This window comes from Myotis brandtii, unplaced genomic scaffold (genome assembly GCF_000412655.1).
Source record: "Myotis brandtii unplaced genomic scaffold, ASM41265v1 scaffold412, whole genome shotgun sequence".
In the NCBI taxonomy this organism is placed as follows: Eukaryota; Metazoa; Chordata; class Mammalia; order Chiroptera; family Vespertilionidae; genus Myotis; species Myotis brandtii.
The window spans coordinates 2,777,892-2,798,507 of NW_005365832.1; the positions used below are offsets into that span (position 1 = coordinate 2,777,892).

Genomic DNA, 20,616 nt, shown 5'->3' on the forward strand with positions numbered 1-20,616 from the left:
CCCCCCCCCACACACACACACACACACACACACACACACGGCGGCCCCTGGGCGCTGCAAGGTGCCAGGAGCCCAGCAGGCGTCCCTCGGGCGCTCACGGTGCTCACTGCTGGTGCAATGGTGAGGAGGGAGCCCCTGTGGGGGGATGTGTGCAGTGTGAGAGAAATAGAAGTTCTTTACACGGGAATCCTTGCATTAGAGAGTGTCGCTCACTTGTGTGCTGTGTGTAGAACGCGGGGGCCAGACGGCGGAGGCAGCATCAGCATCCCCCAGCCCCCTCGCCCAGCAGCGAACACAGCCTCTTCCCTCGATGGCAGACAGGAGGCCTTCCTGGGCCTGCGGGGCTCTGGGCTCCTCACTGTCTCCTTCCAGAAGCTCTGCTTGCTTCGCTCCGCTTGGCAGCTGAGGGTTAAGGCAGCTCCAGCCCGAAGCACTTCCTCCATAAGGAGGTTCTGAAGCAGAACTGTGGCAATGAGATGGGCCAGGCCATTTCTCCACTGCAGGCCCGAGGCAGACCCCCCGAGGCCCATGCCCCGAGGTGGGAGGGGCCCCTCTGAACCCCAGCATTTATCTCCAGCTGCTGCTGCACATGGATGCCTTCACATGCCCTTTGAGATTCTGCGTTTGTGCCTCAGTATCCCCAGCTGGTTCTGCTCAGCAGCTCAGCAGCTTGTGGCTGCTCCTGTCCCAGCACCTTCGTCTGGGAAGAGCCGAGACCTGACCCGGCCCATCCCGCTGCCAGCCGAAGCAGCCGGTCCCTCGGGCCTCGGGCCGGCTTACAGAAGAGCCCTCCACGGAGCAGGGACGGGTCGCTCCATCCTGCTGAAGTGCCTTTCCGATTCCTTTTATTGTTGTTATTCTGAGTCCTCTACAGAAAGGAATCGAGACAGTGGGGACGTTCTTATAAAATGACACTTTATCTCCGTGATTAACTATATAATAAACCGTAAAGGCTCCGTCATGGTAATCTCCTTCTCCTCACACCTTATTGCTTTGATAATAAACGCTTTTTTATGGCAACAGAATAAAACTTTACTGTCCGGAGAGTTTGGGTGAAACGAGGAGGTGTGTTTTGGAAGGGAAAGGGCGCATCTGAAGCCCGCGAGGTCAGCGTAGGTTTATGTGAGCTCAGTGCAGGTGGCACCTGGTCACGTGGCTGAAGTCGGTGACCTTAGGACCGTACCCGACCACGGAGAGGCCTCGCCGTGGCCGGCGGACAGCGTGGCAGCGTTCTGTGTGCCAGTCCGGTTCCGGCAACCACTGCGGAAAGCAGAAATTTTCAAAACTTAGAGTCGCAGGTGATTAGCGGAGGGAGAGCACAGATTTCAATAATTTATCGCCGTCTCAATTTGAGAACAGAATCATTAACTACCTGTTTTGATTCGAAGCCAAACCCTGTGTGGTTTGGTGAATATCGGTGCACTTTTATTCATAAGTTTGTGTCTCAAATGATTAGATTCCGTCAGAGACAAACATGATATAAATTGTTGCATAAGCGTGATTTATGTGCAAGCACCACAATATACCAATTAAGGAGAAGTTTCATTATTGATGCCACAGGAAAATGAATATGCTTTCTTCCCTTACATTCATCACGATCAAGCAATTTTTGTGGAGCAACTCACAATAGTCTAAGATCACACAGCTTTTAAACACTCGGCGTTTCCCTGAAGATGCGATGATTAAACCGAGGCCTGAAGGGATGCTCGGACTTAATGAGAGGAAGGAGCGTTGCCTTCTAGCCGAGGCAAGGGCATGTGCCACGCCCTGTGGCGAGTAGCGAGCAGAGCTCCTGCCCCGGGGAAGCTTACATGAGATCACCCAGCAAGGCCTTGGCGCTCTGTTCAACGTGCCTAGGTCGCAGCAAGCTGCCGGGATGTGCTAGCCAAGACCAGCCTCATTTTGAGGTAACTGAGGGCGGACATGGCCACACAGGTGTACCCGGAAAGCAAGCAGGTGACCTTTGTGCCTCCCTGTGGGCATGTGGTTGGCGACACTGTCTGTGACTTTTCTGTGACTCATCAGCTCTCAGCTGGCATTCCTCTCAAGGCTCTCCCTCCAGCCTCCATAGCTGGTAACTCCGCCCCAGGGTTTTGCCCAGCATCTGGCCTGGTCCCGCTGGCGGAGCTGTCTGTCACCAGGCGGCACTGCAGTGTCTCTCTGTCCGGTGCCTCTAAGATTCAATAGGACGTGCGAACGGCACTGATGAAATTCCTCGTGCAGCCGATGCCACACCACCAGGCCCTGTGGGCACCTGGGAGGCTCAGACAGGCTTTCCTCTTGGCCCCTCCTGTGGTCTGGCGCTCAGCTTGGTGCAGCAGCCGCTAGAGGACGGGCTGGCCTCCACGGCCCGGCCCCTGCACCCACCTCCCACGGCTGCTCCTCCCTCCAGGCCTGTGGCCTTGAAAGCAGAGCCCAAGGAAAGGCTCGGGCGCCCCACGTGCGGTGCCGGAGGAAGGCTCAGCAGGAGCTGTTGGGCCGGGTTTGCCTTCAGATCCTCGGTTCGGACAAGAGACCTGACTCAGCAGATTCCCGGCTGCCTGTATCCACGGGAGTTTTGAACGCAGTCGCACAGAGCAGCACCTGAATTACTAAGATGCTGAGGACAGTGTTTTGTTGAAATACCAGAGACATAGAAGCCTGGTTTGGTGCCAACTCCACGGGCTTTTTCACATCCTCACGTGGGCATGAAGCAGATTAACAGTGTGTTGTGCGTAGCCTCCATTCCTCCAGTGGCGGGCCCAGGAGGCCGAACTCACCATTGTGTGAGCGCCCAGCTTTGTGTCCTGGGGGGAGGCGGGGGTGTATTGTGCCCCAGATGTCCATCTCCTAAACCCTCTGGGCACATAATGATATTAACAAATTTAATCAACAAAAACTGGCCATGGTTTTGTAGCTGGCAAAGAATTTGCAGCAGCCTCTCCTACACTCTTCTCTCCACCCAACACACACAGGCTGCAGGGCCTGTGGCCTGGGGGGGTCACAGTGGGTGGGGACTTGGTGAGGCTGTCTGGATACACCCAGTCTTGTAGCAACGCATGTGTTTCCTACGTGGTGTACTCTGCGATCTCTCAAAACCTGGAGACCAGTTAGAAGCCTTCTGTTTGGTTGAGGGTCGGGGAGCCCTAATTTCTTCTTCTTGTCATCAACATTTTCTTCCCTCTTCTGTTTCTCACTATTTCCCAGTAATTTCAGCAGATCTTCTCACCTCTTGCTCTCTCCCAAAAGAATGTAGGCTCCCCAAGGATGGTAGTAATTTTTTTTTCATTCACAGCGGTATTCCCAGCCTCACCACCCTTGCCTAGTACATGGCAGACACTCCGCAAATATTTGTTCCACGGATGAAGGTTTTGCCAGTCTCCCCCTGTTTCTAGTGCTGTCTGTGGCATATTTCTGTGAAGCCATCCCAAACCCAGGCCACCCGCTGCACACCACTGAGGAAGAGGAGGGAGGACAAGTTACCTGCCAGTCTCCCATGACCTGCCACCCAGTAGTCCGCTGGCCTCTTCCGGCGCCCGAAGGCCCAAAGCGGTTGTCTGGGACTCCTGTTCTGTGCCCAATGGAGCAATGTTCATTGGAAGATGCTTGAAACGCTTTCCCGGGGGAATGAGGAGGCAGAGACTCATGTGATAGAGCATGTGGGGGATTGACCAGCCACATTTCTCAAAGTAAATGGCTTTCCCCCCCCATCCCTCCATCCCCCCGGCCCACAGCCAAAGTCTGGGAGAGTGAAGCACAGAGACCCTAGAGAACTTACCAGCCTCCATGACCCGTGCACCAGTTTTTAAAATATGTATTATATTGTTGTGGAACTTGGGAATTCGTAGGGCAAAAATACTCCCAAATTCAAATTCAAAGCGGGGCCATCCTGGAAGTCTGAAAGGCTTGTTTCTAGACTTGCTGACAGTGATTTAATCAGCAGCTGTCACCGTGTCATCCCTGGGCACGTCCCTCCACGTTGCCTCATTTCAGAAAAGTAGAGTGTGCGGCTGGTGTTGCCACAGGGAAATAGTTATGGTGATTTCCATTTTGTTTAATGAAAATAATCTTTCTTTTACTTCCAGTGCTTATTACAAGTTCGTCTTTGATTAACTTTTGTTTTTGTTTTGTTTCCCCTCAGCATCATTGACAAAGAAGTTTCCTTGATGGCAGAAATGGACCAAGTCAAAGAAGAAGCCAGTAAGTACACCCCTGGTGGCTGGGCCAGGGGCCTCCCCCGTGGGAAGCTGTCTGTAGGTCAGACTGACTGTGATATGGATTCCGAGTTGGGTCCTAAAATCCACACGGTTTTCTGGCTCTTGAACTCCGTCACCTTGGGCAGTACGTCACTTAGCCCCCGGGGACCTCCGTGACCTCGTGTGTGAAGACTGGGCCCTCGCAAGTACCAGGTGTCCCAGGAGCTATTTCAAGTCCAGAGGGACTTTGGTGCGTATACTGGGCTACTTCCAGTAGTTGGATTTAAAATGACATTAATTTTCGTATTAAACTTTAAAACATAACTTTTAAGCCTTCACAGCTTACAAATCTCGCTCTACAACTCGCACAGTGCTCTTCACTTGGTCCTTTTTTAGGTTCAACTAACTGAAGTCCAACCAAATTCAATTTCCTAAAAAAAATAAGTCCCATTTGAAACTTAAATTCCTCTTCACATTTTAAAGAACATTTATGAATTTAATATGTCTGGTCTTTATTTTTTTAGCACGTCAGGCGTCTGACCAGGCAGACTCACAAACCTAATGGGCAAAGTACCCCAAGCTTGTCAGCAGCTCTGCACAAACCTAATGGGCAGAGCACCCCAAGCTTGTCAGCAGCTCTGCTAAGATGAGCAGCTCAGACTTAGAAATGCACTCAGTGAAGTTTTCCTGACCCGCTCCAGTTCCGTTCACAGACTTAGGCACATTGGCTGACACCTGCCAGCTTGACGCCTCAAAAGAAGATGAATTGCATGTTTTAAATTGAAATCACAAGTGAGATTGCCCAATGTACCAGACACTGAACCATGAACACACTCAGACCATCTTGATCATTGCAAAACTTTTCCTAGTTTTAACACAAAGTATTTGTTCCCTGGGTTTGATTTATTTTGTTATCTTCAAACTCGTCTCTAAACCTTTCCACTGCTGCGAGGTTCCGCGACACCCGGTATCGCAGATTTGCCGTCTCAAATGGGCCGAGGCTCATGGGTTGGAAATTCCAGCCGAGACAAGATTGCACAATCAGATCCAACACCAGCCCAAGCGGACACGCAGGAGCCCTCTCTCAGCATTGACTTCAGCCTGCTCTGGTCACGGGAACCCTGAGACCATGTTTTTAAGCTGAGATTTACTTTTACAATTCCTATCTCCTGAGCGTTTTAAATTCTCCATCTTTACCGAAATTTCATCGCGTGAATTAGACAGATGGCAGTCTGCAGCCCCAGCCGGGTTTCAGCTAAATGCCTTCACTTTGACGGCACTGCATCTCTGTTACCGGAATGAAGGCTCGGGCCAGATTCTGCATTCTCTTCACATTCTTCTCGCCTGGCCCGTGTCCATACATCAGTAGTCCCTTCATGGGAAATAGCTATTGTTATTTTTCTTACCCAGCTTTTCTAAATAATTAAAAGCAAATTTCCAGGATCTAAAATAGAGCAGGTTTGATTAAATAAAACTAAATGTGGCCCAGGGTCCAGCTGTGGGATAGTGAGGTCATCACACCGTCCCTTCGATAGAGACATTGTTTTATGCTTGTGCAGTTGGTTGGTTTCCGAGGTAAAAGTGGATTTCCACCTGAGGGGATGTTTCCTGTGTCTCGGGTAAAGCTGATCTTCCCTTTTCCGTTTCATGCCCTATTGGTAACAGCATTAAGAGCTCACACAGGCACAAATGCTCCCCTGGCACCCAAGCGGAAAGCTGCTGGCACATCACTGCCTGAGAGGTTAACACAACACCCGCGATTGCGTGCGCTCGTTCTTCTTCTCAGGACAATGCTCGGTGCCAGGACCTAAGGAACTCGGAGCCTCTCGGGAGAGCACCCCGTTTCCACAGCTCACTCGGTCGGGAAACATGACCGTGTGCTGCCCTGTGTCCGAGCATGTTAGTGCCTGGGACAGCCACGGGGAGGCCTGTGGGAGCTCTCCGGCCGCTGCCCAGAGCTGGGGAAGCAGAACCAAGTTCAAGTCCAAGTTCCACCCATTTACTGGCTGTGTGACCTTGAACCATTTTGTGAATGTCTCAAACTCTGTGGTTGCACATCAGAAAAGGGGGAATAAAACTAGTATCGAGGCCCAGCCTGCATGGCTCAGTGGTTGAGTGTCAACCTGTGAACCAGGAGGTCACAGTCAGGGCACATGCCCAGGTTTTTGGCTCGGTCTCTAGTGTAGGGCGTGCAGGAAGCAGCCGATCAATGATTCTCTCTCATCATTGATGTTTCTGTCTCTCTCTCCCTCTCCCTTCCTCTCTGAAATCAATAAAGATATATTAAAAAGAATAGTATCTATCTCAAATAGCTATTGTAAAGGTGAAATGAGAAAATCCGTGCCAGGCACTTAGCTCTGTTAGTTTGGCTCGGTCTCCAGTGTGGGGCGTGCAGGAAGCAGCCGATCAATGATTCTCTCTCATCATTGGTGTTTCTGTCTCTCTCTCCCTCTCCCTTCCTCTCTGAAATCAATAAAGATATATTAAAAAGAATAGTATCTATCTCAAATAGCTATTGTAAAGGTGAAATGAGAAAATCCGTGCCAGGCACTTAGCTCTGTTAGCAAAGGGCAGCCCAACCCCCTCCTGGACAGTCACACGGTGCAGGTCAGGGGCCATGCGGCATCTCAGGTGACAGGCCTGTGTCAGCGGTGTCGTCTCCACACACAGAAGCTGGGAGACTCTCTCCCCACAAGGTAACGAACCATCTGTACAGCCACCACCTTGAGCTTGCTTGTCTACTGCCTCACGAGTACTTTTCATTTCCTGCACACGGTAGAAACCATATTTCCTCAATTATAACATAAGCTCCTAATATCCCTCATGGCACCTAACACAATACTGAGAAGGCTGTAGGTGCTTCCTAATATTTGTTAAGCAAACCATTGTAATTAATTCAGTGTCTATAGGCTGCGGGACCCAATATCGGTGAACGTTAAGGTAATTACAAACAGAGAAAGTATATTCTAGATCAGTGGTTCTCAAAGGGGTCGAACGACCCTTTCACAGGGGTCGTCTAAGACCATCGGAAAACACAATATATAATTACATATTGTTTTTGTGATTAATCACTATGCTTTAATTATGTTCAATTTGTAACAATGAAAATACATCCTGCATATCGGATATTTACATGACGATTCATAACAGTAGCAAAATTACAGTTATGAAGTAGCAACGAAAATAATTTTATGGTTGGGGGTCACCACAACATGAGGAACTGTATTCAAGGGTCGCAGCATTAGGAAGGTTGAGAACCACTGTTCTAGATGAATACATCTCGCTTTATTAATAATATTCGTAGTGAGCTTTTCTGGAATGTACGGTACTAACCACTTCTCATAGTTACTGCATGTAGCTTCACAGTGGCCTCGCGAGGCGTGGGGCTATCACACTGTGCAGATGCGGGGACCAGGCTGCCGGAGTGCAGTGGCCCCAGACTTTGTCCGGGTACCAGGGTGCGGAAGGCCCACATGGGCAGGTTCCTGGAGAGCCAAGTTGGCCACAAATGTGGGAAGAAAACATTACTTTACACTAATAGGAACACAGACACATTGTGAAATAAAATGCAGGATTCACAAGAATTTTTTCAGGAATAAAAAGGATTTCAAAGAATCTTTGTGCCCGAAGAGCTACTTCTGCCCCAGCTCCCTGCGTCCCAGGGTTTCAAGGACTCTCCCCCGCGATGGAGTTTTATTTACGAAGCCCTCAACATTGTCCAAGGCCCCGGCAATAGGAGCAAGCTCCCAGTGTGTTTCAGGAACTTGAAGGAATGTCTAATTCCTGTTGAGAAAACGGCTTTCAGCACGCCAGATGCTATTCACAAAAGTGCCTAAATAATCTGAACCGAGTCCTGCGTGCAGTGGAAGCCTAACGTTGCGTGAACTGTCCCCTCCACAGAGGCATCAAAGGAGGGTGCTTTCACAACACACTTGTTATTCTATTTTAAATTTTAGGATCAATGAATTTTAGGATCCAATCTGGTTTTGTTTTTTGCTTTTTACTTCTGTGATTGATGTTTTTGAGGTGAAATAAATGCCTCTCCCCAAAGCATGTAGCTTTAGATCTCAAGTTTTAAGGCTTTCTCATCATGAAAGGCTTTGAAATGTTAATGAGACTATATGTAAAACTCATCCCAACACTTGCTGATGCAACATTTGCATTCCCTTGCACATCTACAAGAGTGTAAACTAAGGCTTTATTGGTGACCTTGCACCTGCATTCCTATTTTAGGGCCCGTTTATATCTATTTCTATAAAATCTTTTGTTTGGTGTGAATGCCCAAGTTCTACCTAATCAAAAAGAACAATTGCCCCTAATTGTCACCAGTCCCATAAATGATCCGTTAAGAAACGTCAGCTCTGCTTAACTGTGTCCTCACTCAGGGTCTGCTGACCCCTGTGCTAGCTGTTGTCAAGTCTGGGCCTTCAGAATTTTTTAAGACTTTGCTCAAAGAAAGTACTTTCTTTCATCTTCTTACTCAAAAATAATTTTTCCATGCACCAGACATTAGTCCCGTCCATAGGTTGAATATACTGGCAAACAAATATTCAAAGGTACGAGTCCTAGACGTTGTTAAGTGGCCCCTGTGGAAAAGGAACTTCTGTCCTCTCTGCATATTCCTTTTAAGTAGCGGATTGGTTCATTCATTCAGTCCATTCAGCCAACATGTGTGCCAGCCCCGAGGTGTTATGGACACAAATAACCGCATGTGCAGTCTCTGCTGTGATGGGAGATGCCTGTTGCAGAAGCCGGGAGGTGACATTCCTCAGCTGACAGGGCAGGGAGGGACCGGGCTCGGTGAGCGCCGAGCTCCGCCTGAAAAGGGCAGCAAGTTCTCAGCCCCAGCCAGCTGCTGCCACAGGGAAATGCTCGCCAACCGTGGCCAGAAATTCTAGTTATCTGAAGAGAAGCCAGAGTCCAGCTCTCACACGGACTCTCCTCATTTTCAAATGAGGGCAGTTAATTTCAAAAATTAACTTGTCATGTGCAGACCAAACAAAACATACGCGCTCTGTAGCCAAAGGTGAAAGTGGGTCACCTTCTCGTGTCCTCTGGTCTGACTGGGTAACCTGGGACATCGTGCGGTGACACGCTGTCTATGGTCAGATGGGAATTCCCTGTATTCCGCAAGGCCGCCAGGCCTAGACCGGCCTCTGCCCAGCTACCTGGTGTACACGGGAGGCGGGGGAGTCCCGGTGAATAGCTAGAGCATGATTAGAGTAGTTTGGCAGATGGTAAGGCTTTACTTGTAGATTTCTTATTTTATTGACATCTCAGCATAAACAGATAATGTTTCTCTGTCTGAAGAATGGTTTCTGATGTGCAGGAAGTCTTCTTAACTCTGGACTGCCTCTGAACTTCTTGGGGGGTTTTAAGGTGACTGTTTTTGACATTTACGAAGTAAGAACTCTCACAGTGAGAAGTCACATTGTTTGGCTCTGCATGTGTGCTGCGAATCAGGTCTAAGGAAGCAGTTGACCTTCGTTCAACCTAGAACAGGATGTGTTGTGTGCATAGTATCTTAGTTAGATGGGCCTCTCCTTTCTTATAACTCAAAATATTTGTCCAGAGGAATGAAGGCATATCCTGTGTGGCTTGAATTAGAGAGCTTCAAGTCTATCTGTTGAAAGATCAGACTTCATATTAAATCTCACCCCATAGGTTTGTGCTCATCGCTTTTGAGTTTCATGATCTTTTGGGAAACACACACATGTACACACACGCACGCGAACACGCAGATTAACTTGTGGGTTACTACATCTACGTGAGCCTTAGTCCATCTGGCAGATGTGTGAAATGTGGTACCAGCGAGCTCCCTGGTGTCTTCGCTGTGTGTGCAGATGCTAAGGAGTGCCCACGAATCCAGCTCAAAGGGGCTTTGACTTGCCCTTGAGATGTTTCCATGGAGACACTAAAAACAAAGCCAGGACACTCTGGTCTGGAACCTCCATCTGATTGCAGAATGGAAACATATCTGCAGAGTGTCAAAAGAAAAGGCATTTTTAGCTCACAAAAATCCAATCAAGTGAACCCTTTATGTCATACTCCAGTAACACAGCTGGTTGCCCCGGGTGTGTGTAAAGGTTCAGGAAGCTTGATGCTGTTAGAATTTAGCAGGACAGCACACAGAAGAATGAGTTTGGCTTAATGGACTCCTATCTTTGTAATACCATTCAGATAGGATTTTAATACGTGTCCTTTTTTTGAAATAGCTGTTCTGAGTAACGCACACATTTAAAAGTCCAGATTAAGTCAGTGAGACCAGATGCCAGTGAGGAAAATGAAGAAGACTGTGGGTGTGCAGTGAATCAGAGGGATCGTGTTTGTTTGGATGGGTGGGCGAGGGCATCCAGAAACGGGTGGTTGGTGATGAGCACCAACTCGAACCCACCTCGATGACCAACTCAGAAAGCAGCCATGGTCCAGCTGAGTGACCACTCTACAGAAGGAGAACTGACTCCAAGAAGTCAGGTCACTTCCTGTGTTTACATCGCTGGCCCTAACGTATTCCCTCTCACTTGGCAGTGGAGATCCTGACTGCGCGTCAGAAGAAGGCAGAAGAACTGAAGAGGCTCACTGACCTGGCCAGTCAGATGGCAGAGATGCAGCTGGCCGAACTCAGGGCAGAGATCAAGGTCAGTTTCCAGCGACCGCAGCCTGGGTCCCGAGCCCTGAGCCCGAGACCCGACCCCATCACGTGTGTGTGGCACCCATAGAACTGCTCTCTGAGAACCCAGCATCTCACACCCAGCTCCCTTTCGCAAAGCTGAAATTGAGAACAGGAGGCTGAAGAGCCTTCTAATCGCTATATTTCCGTATATATGGTTTGAACAGGCATTAATAGGGAGGGAGGTACAAGCTATTTTCTTAGGCAGTGGGGACTGACCTAAATACAATGCATTCAAACATGAATTACAGCTGAGATGGGATGTTATTTTCACCTCATGTAACTTATGTGTGTGTATATAAACACACCATGTGAACACACTAAGTCTGAACGTAGTGGAACAGTAAGGATTCTAGAGAATACACCGTATGTGGAGACCTCTTCCCTACATCCTTGCCTAGCTTAGTTGCCCTTTTGTTAAGGGTACCACCCACAAGTACGTGTCCACTAGATTTCAGGGGTGAGCAGCAGAAACTGACCCTGGCTACCCTCCAGAACAAGTAAAATATGAAAGAGCATGAGTGTAGCTCACCAACGCAGCATGGGATCTGAAGACTCCAACTGCTATTAGGCAGAAGCCTGGGGGGCTTGGGTGACTAGGCAGCAGTAATTACCAGACGCTCCTCGGGGCACCGTCAGCAATTGTGCCCCATTCGATTCAAGTCCCAGAGAGAGACTCTGACCGGCCTCTACTGGGTCACAGCCACCACTGAGCCCAAGAGTTCTGATTGACAGACCCCTCCCCCCAAGACTGTGGGTCTTTGAAACCATGTTGGGGTACAGTTACCAGAAGGAGAAATGGTTACCAGAAAGCAAAAACAAGTATCTACAATAAAAGAGGAAGTTGCAACTTGTAAGTTTCCCCTTTTCTCTTCTTCCCCAGTATACTAAGCACACACACGTGCACACCAGCCTCTGACCTACTTCTTGGGAACTAGAGTACTTAGAAGCAACAGGCTTCATAAGTAGGATTGCCTGCCCATCTGGGCATGAAACTGGTTAGGCAAGTGACTCCCAGTCTCCTTGCTTTGGTTGGGCATGGAAAGGAGCAGGAAATAAGGACCCCAAGAGTCCTGGGAGACTATCGGTCTCTTCTTTCTCACCTTCTCTTCTGACCTTGGTGGCTTCCCACCCACTCAGTTGCCATGGCCTCCTAATTCATCTTTGTGCCTCCACCGTCGCCCTCCAGCCTGGCCATCCACCCTCACACGGGAGGTGCAGCCCCAGAGCAAGGTCTGAATTTCCCTCAGAGCAAACTCCACAGCTGGGCTCCAGTGTCTACACATCCAACTTCTCTCTCCCTCTTATTAGAACACTAGAGGCCCAGTGCACGAATTCGTGCACAGGTGGGGTCCGGCTGGCGCCACCCCCCCACCCCCACCCCCGGTCAAACTCTCCATAGAGGGGACAATTTGCATATCAGCCTTTTATTATATAGGATGAAGTGAGGAGTATAAAGTCGCCAGCTTCCTCGTCTGTTGAAACTATTCATCTGCCAAGTTTTGTTTCTGCTTGTCAGAACCCCTCTGAACATAATATGGTTAATAACATGGGCTTTGGGCTGTAGCAGACTAACTCCTGCAACCTCGGATAAGCTACGGATTCTTAGAGCCTTAAGTCCCCTCTCTGTAAAATAGGGATAATAATAGTACTGACTTCATAGCACTGTGACCAGATGAAAATGAGATTATCTGTTAAGAATTTGGCCCATTTTTTTAATGTTCCAGCTCACATGCTTTCCTTACATAACTCCCCTGCCCCTCAGTGGGAAATAATTTCTTCCTTTTATTGTTTTTTTTTTATTTTTTTCTTCTTCTTCCTCTTTTATATTCCTGAAGCATATCCACAGTCACCCGGTGTTGTAGTTGATGGTATCTGTTTCCCTTGCCACGTGGTAAACTCTCTGGTAAACTCCAGGAGGAACTGAGTCATAGCTATTTCTGCATTTCTCACTCTGTCCTCTGCACATAAATCTTCATTTCAAATGAATTGAAAGATAATCTTTTTCCCACTTCCTCTAACAGCACTTGGAATTCTACCAAGACAGGGTTTTCCAGTTACTGAAAGCTACTCAGACTTCCTGGTCCCCTAAGAACACAGAGAAGGGTGGCTCGACTGGTGTGGCTCAGGGGTTGAACATCAACCTAGGAACCAGAAGGTCACTGGTTCAATTCCTGGTCAGAGCACATGCCCGGGTTGTGGGCTTAATCCTCAGGGTGGGGCGTGCCGGAGGTAGCCGATCAATGATTCGCTCTCATCATTGGTGTTTCTATCTCTCTCTCCCTCTCCCTTTCTCTCTGAAATCAATAAAAATATATTTTTTTAAAAAAGAGAGAGGAGTGTCTAGGGAAGAATGACATGTCTTCTGTTGAGGCGTAGTAGTGCCTGAGCAGGCCATCGGCCAAATCAGGAAGATGAGCTCGACCCAAAAACTTACAACAGGACATAAAACACTACAAGGAGGGTGAGGGGTGCTACAAAGTTCAGGAGATGAGTCCGGACGCTCACTTTGCCTGGATCACCGTTTTGTCTACGCCCAGGCCGGGGAAAGCCGGGACCCACACGTGTCCCCAGGACAGGAAGGTGATCACGCTCCAGGCCGGTCAGAGCCAGGTCTGACGCGGGGTCCTCGCAGCCAGCTCACCCCGCCTGGCTAACACCGGCCACGGCAGCAGCTGAGCAGAGAGGCGCCTGCGTGAGCCCTCTCTGTCGTGTGGCGCTAACTCCTGCTCTCCTCTCTTGCCTCCAGCACTTTGTCAGCGAACGTAAATATGATGAAGAGCTCGGGAAAGTGGCCCGATTCTCCTGCGACATTGAACAGCTCAAGGCCCAGATCATGCTCTGCGGGGAAAGTGAGTTGTGCGCGCCGGCTCAGTGACCCTGTGCCTGTGAGCCCAGCGCTACTTGGAGTTGGTGTGTCAGGCGAGGTCCCCAGGGGGCTAAAGCGAGACCCAACGAGATTTAATGATCTAAGGGCATGACACAAGTCACTGGAAATGTCAAGATCTGAACTCAGAGTCTCCCGATGCCACTGCCCATCAGTAAATCCTCAGGATTTACTGAGCAGAACGGAACAGGGCAACTAGTTTAGACCTTTTGCAAACTTTCTTTAAGCAGAGCCAGATACACTGCCTCTCCCATCCCAACAGCCTGCTCCGAGATAGAGACCTGGTCGCCAGGAGCGTCTTCCTGATAAGTCAGGCACAGCGGCCACTGTCCTGAGGGCCCTGCTGGGGGTGCGCTGCTCCGCGTGCCTGAGCCTGTCCCTCGGTTCTGCGCTGAGTGAAGTCTGCAGATAATGAAAGCCTTCAGTGCAGCCATTAGCGTTCATCTTGTTCGCTATCAAGGCTTAATTAGAGCAGTTAATGTGCAGCCAAACCGGCTGATCCTTTCCCCTCCTGCAGCCGCCCACCGGGGAGGGGGAAGAGCACCAAGGGCAGCCACAGGAGGACAGAGGACCGTGAGGGACGCGGAGTAGCCACAGCCTCAGAGTCAGCAGAGAAATGGGGATTTGGCTGCACTTTTTTTTTTTTGTCAAAGTGAAAATTGCTCTCTTTTTTCTGAGCGTATAAAATATAAGCTGATCTAAAAGTCACAGGCCCCCTCTTGGAAAGAATAGTTCTCCAAGGCCCCTCCTTCTCAGCTGGGTTGAGAGCCCACAGCTACTGAACCAGCACTGGTCTCCTCTGTGGGGAGTTAGGGCTTCCCTGACACTGAAGCTGGTCAGCACTGAAGTCCCCTGGCTGTTGGCACAGCCCCCACCATGCCACCGCCCCTCCGCTCTGAAACCAACAGACCAGAGCTACATCCCTGTCCTTTCCACTCCTCGTGTTCTCTGATCCCCACAAGTCCCCCCTGACCCTCTAGAACAGCGGTTCTCAACCTGTGGGTCGCGACCCCTTTGGCAGTCGAACAACCCTTTCACAGGGGTCGCCTAAGACCATCCTGCATATCAGATATTTACATTATGCTTCATAACAGTAGCAACATTACAGTTATGAAGTAGCAACGAAAATAATTTTATGGTTGGGTCACAACATGAGGAACTGTATTTAAAGGGCCAGAAGGTTGAGAACCACTGCTCTAGAAGAACCCGAGGATCAAGTCTGAGCCAGCACAGGTAGCAGAGAAACCTGCTTCTAAAAGTTGGGGACAATTTTAAGATTCAGGGGTCTTGCTTTCCAGCCTGGCAGGCAAATTCTGGTGACCTGTGCGAGGGCCTCGAGCCGTCACCCTTAGATCGCTTCCCTTGTCCTCGAGCCAGGTCCTCACCAAGAAACCATCCCCGATCGGCCTGCATGGACTTGAGTGCTGGGCTTGGTGCAGCCTCGCAGCGGGGCTGGAGAAAAGGGGGTGATGAAAGGCCAGATCACGCAGCTCTGATGGAGTATAAGATGCCGTGGGGCCTCTTTCGATCTAGCCCCAGGGTCGGAGGATGTGTACAATCCAGGTGACAAAATTCGCGACACCCGTCCTGCTCTCAGAACTTTATGGCTCTGATGGGCCAAGTGTCCCTGACCTCCCTCCCCATCTTCTGCGTCTCTGAGACCAACTGGCCAGGGGTCTGAGGACAGCGAGAGTGGGGTTGGCCATGGGAACCGGGAGGCAGGCACAGCTATGGACAGGCCACGTGGGCACTTCAGGACTTCATTACCCACCTTCCCGTGGTGCTCTTGACCTAAGGAATATTAAAGTTGTGCAGAGAGGTCTTATTTCCTGCCCACGTCTCCCAGCTCGGATGACCATGCTGTAACTGCAGTTCAATGATTCTCACAGAAGGAACTTGGTGGTCCCCGGCCACCAAGGTGCCCTTTCGAATGACCTCTTTACAAATAAAAGCATTTCTTAGTGTTTTTATGAAGCTCCATGTCCTCGTGGGTTTCCAAGGCAGCCGTGGCCGTGGCTGTGGCCGTGGCCGTGGCCCAACCCTTAATGCCGCTTGCTTTCTCATTGCAGTTACACATCCAAAGAACAACTATTCGTCCAGAGCCCCCTGCAGCTCCCTGCTGCCGCTGCTGACCGCGCACGCGGCCTCTGGGAAACAGAGCAACTTCGCCAGGAAGTCCACTCACAAGCCCTCCGAGGGCAAAGCCGCAAACCCCAAAACGGCTGGCAACCTGCCCAGCACCGCGGACAGCGCTCACCAGGCCACGCCGCCCAACAAGCAGGTACGGGGTCAGGGTGGGGCGGCTCCTGCGCTGCCTCGGGTCCCACAGACCCTGGTCCTTGCGGCCAGGAAGAAACCACTCATCCTTAGAGGAAGAAAACAGCAACTGCTGGACACAGAGCTTCCTGGGCCCCACCAGGCCCTCCCACCCCCAGCAGCTCGGCCTGGCCCCGGGGCCTCCACCCTCCTGGATGGCCCCGGGGCCTCCCCTGGTGCATGCAGTCCGGGTGCCGTAGGGCCTTCCGTGTGGAGGAAGTGCCTGTACACGCCTGACACGTCAGCGAAGAGCCTACGGGAGACGGCTCCCCTGCTCCCTGAGTGCCTCCACCCCTGTCCCCGGGACTGGCCCACAGGTGGAAGGGACTCCCACAGACGCAGGGACAAGACTCGGAGCCTGGCTTCTGACACCATGGGGGAGGAAATCCGGCATTTGTTTTTTCAGATTCTTTAATTCCTGCTTATGTTTATCAGTAAGAGGCCAAAGTTAGTTCAAACTTCTCTCTCTTCTCTTGGGCCTTCAGTAAAGAGAATGCATTTCAAATGGCATCATTCACTCTTATCTTGTGTGTCCCCTGAAAACACAGTGTCCAAAGGGCAGTCTTCCTTCTGCTTCTGCGTGTCCTTGAGAAGCGGTCGCCTCTTACCACTAGAGAAGGAACGAGAAATGGGACTGGATGGCACAGACGCCGGGCCTGCTCTAAAGACATTGAACACTTCCAGAATGCTGGTTTTCTGACCGGGGCCCTGCTGGGTTCGTGGTCTCAGTCTTTCAGAATTCTCATCAATGACACTGACGGGCATTTCTCTGGCCCTGAATATCTTCGTGAACTTGAACATCGGGCTGGAGCAGGGAGCCTTTCACATAGGCACAGCTGTGCGATCATGATCACATCTGTTTTCCTCATCGTCTAATACACCTTCCCAGCTTTTGTTCTTTGCTCATTATTAAACCCCCTATGAGAAGTTAAAATGTAGTCTGCATTTCCCTTTCACAGTTTCTTTAGAAAGAGGCCGGGTTAAATGCTATCCACATAGGTACTTTTCAGCTCACTGTTCTTAATGTTTTCAGCAAAACATTGCAGGTGATGGCTCGTTTAAGTTGAAATGTGCTTACATATCTAAGCTAGAACACTGTCTATGTATGGGACAAGAAGGTCCCGTGTTTTAGAGCAACACTTCCTGGTCCTTCCCCAGCCGTGGCCCTCGCTACAGAGCGAGGCCAAGGAGATGTGCCTACCCAAAACCTGTACCCTCCCTACTGAAAAGTGCTCCAGCTACTTGAGATCCTGGAATTCTCGTCCCACGTGGCCCCGAGCCTGCCTTCCCCGTTTGGACCATTTCCCTGGATACATCACCTTGAGAGCAGACCCCACTACAGTCTGCACACGCCCAGGTCCAAGGGTGGTTATCTGTGGGGGCGGGGATGAGGCTGAAGTGCAGGCTGGAGGGGCCCCTTCCCCTGTTTGTGGGTGCAGGGCCCCTCACAATGAGTGATGGAGCCAGAGGTAGGAAGACCCAACGTACAGGCAGGTGGGGTGGGGCTGCCTTTGTGCTCTTGCCCGGAGCCCAGAATTATCGGGGGTGGTTCTGCCCTAACCCTCCACCACCCAGTCGCACTGCACCAGTTCAGAACTTTTTGTACATTTGTATCTCATAAAGGTACACGTTTCAATAATAGAAGTTTGATTTTCAGTAAAAGTCTGCGTTCGTGTAGCAGCCTATCTGTGACTCTTGTCAGGAGAGAGTCCGGGAAGTAGGAATGGCTTCGCCATTTTCTAACCGAAGACCTGGGCAAGCCCCTTAAATGTACCTCCCTCCTCCGTAAAGTGAACAAGTAACAACAACTGCCTTACAGGGTGGCTGTGGTGATCAATGAGATGGGACCGGCGCACTGAGCTCTTCCTGGCCTCCAGGAATTCCAGTATCTTTCTGTTCATCAGGCACAGGCACACTGGCCCTGCTTCCTCTCTGCTCATCCCTGTGTTCTCCTCTGCCCGTTGGTGGAACATGGCGTTTTTCACTGCGGTCCTCCAAAACTTGTTTGCTGACAACTGCAGCGTTTAGGAGAAGAACTAATTACCTCTGTAAAAATATACATCACCATCCCACCAGGATCTACCAGATACACCTCATCCCTGTGTTCACCCAAGATAACATTTCTGAACGAGGGTATTTATTTTGAAATAAAATGAAAAGAACTGTTTTGGAGCAGAGAAATTACAAATAGAATTTTCCATTTTTCTTCATAAATGTAGTGAAAATTCATATGCGTAGTCTCTAAAGCCTGTCCTCAAAATTTCCATCGTAGAGAATCATCATTGCCCTGCTTCTGTGTGGCCTGTGCTTCTGCCCTGTTTCAAGTGGACTTGGTGTGGCCTGGTTCTTGAATTGCCCATCTTGTACTTTTGTAACCTCTCTCTCGACATCGGTCATTTCCTTGGAGTTCCATTTGCAAACAGCGGGTGTTCTCTACGCTTGAGGGTCTTACCAGCTGGACTCAGTTGCATGTTGTCCTGTTCTGGGTGTAAAACAGCTGCCCTGAGGCTTACAGACGTGGTTTCCCTGGTCTCTGCTGCTGTCCTCATTGTTTGCTGGCATCTAACACCTACCTCTTTTCTTTCTCTTTTTTTATTCCTGGCCTAGGAATTCCAGTATCTTTCTGTTCATCAGGCACAGGCACACTGGCCCTGCTTCCTCTCTGCTCATCCCTGTGTTCTCCTCTGCCCGTTGGTGGAACATGGCGTTTTTCACTGCGGTCCTCCAAAACTTGTTTGCTGACAACTGCAGCGTTTAGGAGAAGAACTAATTACCTCTGTAAAAATATACATCACCATCCCACCAGGATCTACCAGATACACCTCAACACGCTGGCCCTGCTTCCTCTCTGCTCATCCCTGTGTTCTCATCTGCCCGTTGGTGGAACATGACGTTTTTCACTGCGGTCCTCCAAAACTTGTTGGCTGACAACTGCAGCGTTTAGGAAAAGAACAATTACCTCTGTAAAAATACACATCACCATCCCACCAGGATCTACCAGATACACCTCATCCCTGTGTTCACCCAAGATAACATTTCTGAACGAGGGTATTTATTTTGAAATAAAATGAAAAGAACTGTTTTGGAGCAGAGAAATTACAAATAGAATTTTCCATTTTTCTTCATAAATGTAGTGAAAATTCATATGCGTAGTCTCTAAAGCCTGTCCTCAAAATTTCCATCGTAGAGAATCATCATTGCCCTGCTTCTGTGTGGCCTGTGCTTCTGCCCTGTTTCAAGTGGACTTGGTGTGGCCTGGTTCTTGAATTGCCCATCTTGTACTTTTGTAACCTCTCTCTCGACATCGGTCATTTCCTTGGAGTTCCATTTGCAAACAGCGGGTGTTCTCTACGCTTGAGGGTCTTACCAGCTGGACTCAGTTGCATGTTGTCCTGTTCTGGGTGTAAAACAGCTGCCCTGAGGCTTACAGACGTGGTTTCCCTGGTCTCTGCTGCTGTCCTCATTGTTTGCTGGCATCTAACACCTACCTCTTTTCTTTCTCTTTTTTTATTGCAGACTACGTCTAATAGCCAAAGACGAAGGTTTAATCCACAGTATCACAACCGGCTCAACGCGTCTGCCAAGCCGCAGGGCAGTGGCAATGAAGCTGACCCGGCGGTGAAGGGCAGCAGCCGCCACGAACACAGGAGACAGCCGCACAACGGCTTCCGCCCCAAAAACAAAGGCGGCGGCGCCAAGAACCCCGAGGCCCCTCTGGGGACAAAGGCCCCGGAGGCCCCTGCCCATCCGGAAAAGCCCCGGCGGAGGCAGCAATCCCTGTGTTCACCCAAGATAACATTTCTGAACGAGGGTATTTATTTTGAAATAAACTAAAAAGAACTGTTCTAGAGCAGAAAAATTACAAATAGAATTTTCCCTTTTTCTTCATAAATGTAGTGAAAATTCATATACGTAGTCTCTACAGCCTGTCCTCAAAATTTCCATCACAGAGGATCATCATTGCCCTGCTTCTGTGTGGCCTGTGCTTTCTGCCCTGTTTTAAGTTTGGCCTGGTTCTTGAATTGCCCATCTTGTACTTCTGTAACCTCTCTCTCTCTCTCTCTCTCTCTCTCTCTCTCTCTCTCCCCATCGGTCATTTCCTTGGAGTTCCATTTGCAAACAGCGGGTGTTCTCTACGCTTGAGGGTCTTACCAGCTGGACTCAGTTGCATGTTGTCCTGTTCTGGGTGTAAAACAGCTGCCCTGAGGCTTACAGACGTGGTTTCCCTGGTCTCTGCTGCTGTCCTCATTGTTTGCTGGCATCTAACACCTACCTCTTTTCTTTCCCTTTTTTTATTGCAGAATACGTCTAATAGCCAAAGACGAAGGTTTAATCCACAGTATCACAACCGGCTCAACGCGTCTGCCAAGCCGCAGGGTGGAGGCAATGAAGCTGACCCAGCGGTGAAGGGCAGCAGCCGCCACGAACACAGGAGACAGCCGCACAACGGCTTCCGCCCCAAAAACAAAGGCGGCGGCGCCAAGAACCCCGAGGCCCCTCTGGGGACAAAGGCCCCGGAGGCCCCTGCCCATCCGGAAAAGCCCCGGCGGAGGCAGCACGCGGCAGAC

The 20,616-nt window shown here is 50.0% G+C and overlaps 1 protein-coding gene across 1 annotated transcript in view; it reads left to right on the forward strand.

Annotated features, from left to right (window-relative positions):
• SPATS2L (spermatogenesis associated, serine-rich 2-like) overlaps positions 1-20,616 on the forward strand; it is a 128,315-nt gene that overhangs the window by 106,351 nt on the left and 1,348 nt on the right. The window contains exons 8-12 of the mRNA XM_014545579.1: positions 4,121-4,179; positions 10,704-10,813; positions 13,595-13,697; positions 15,802-16,013; positions 20,350-20,616. Coding sequence (XP_014401065.1) covers positions 4,121-4,179; positions 10,704-10,813; positions 13,595-13,697; positions 15,802-16,013; positions 20,350-20,616 — 751 coding nt within the window. The remainder of the gene's footprint in view (positions 1-4,120; positions 4,180-10,703; positions 10,814-13,594; positions 13,698-15,801; positions 16,014-20,349) is intronic.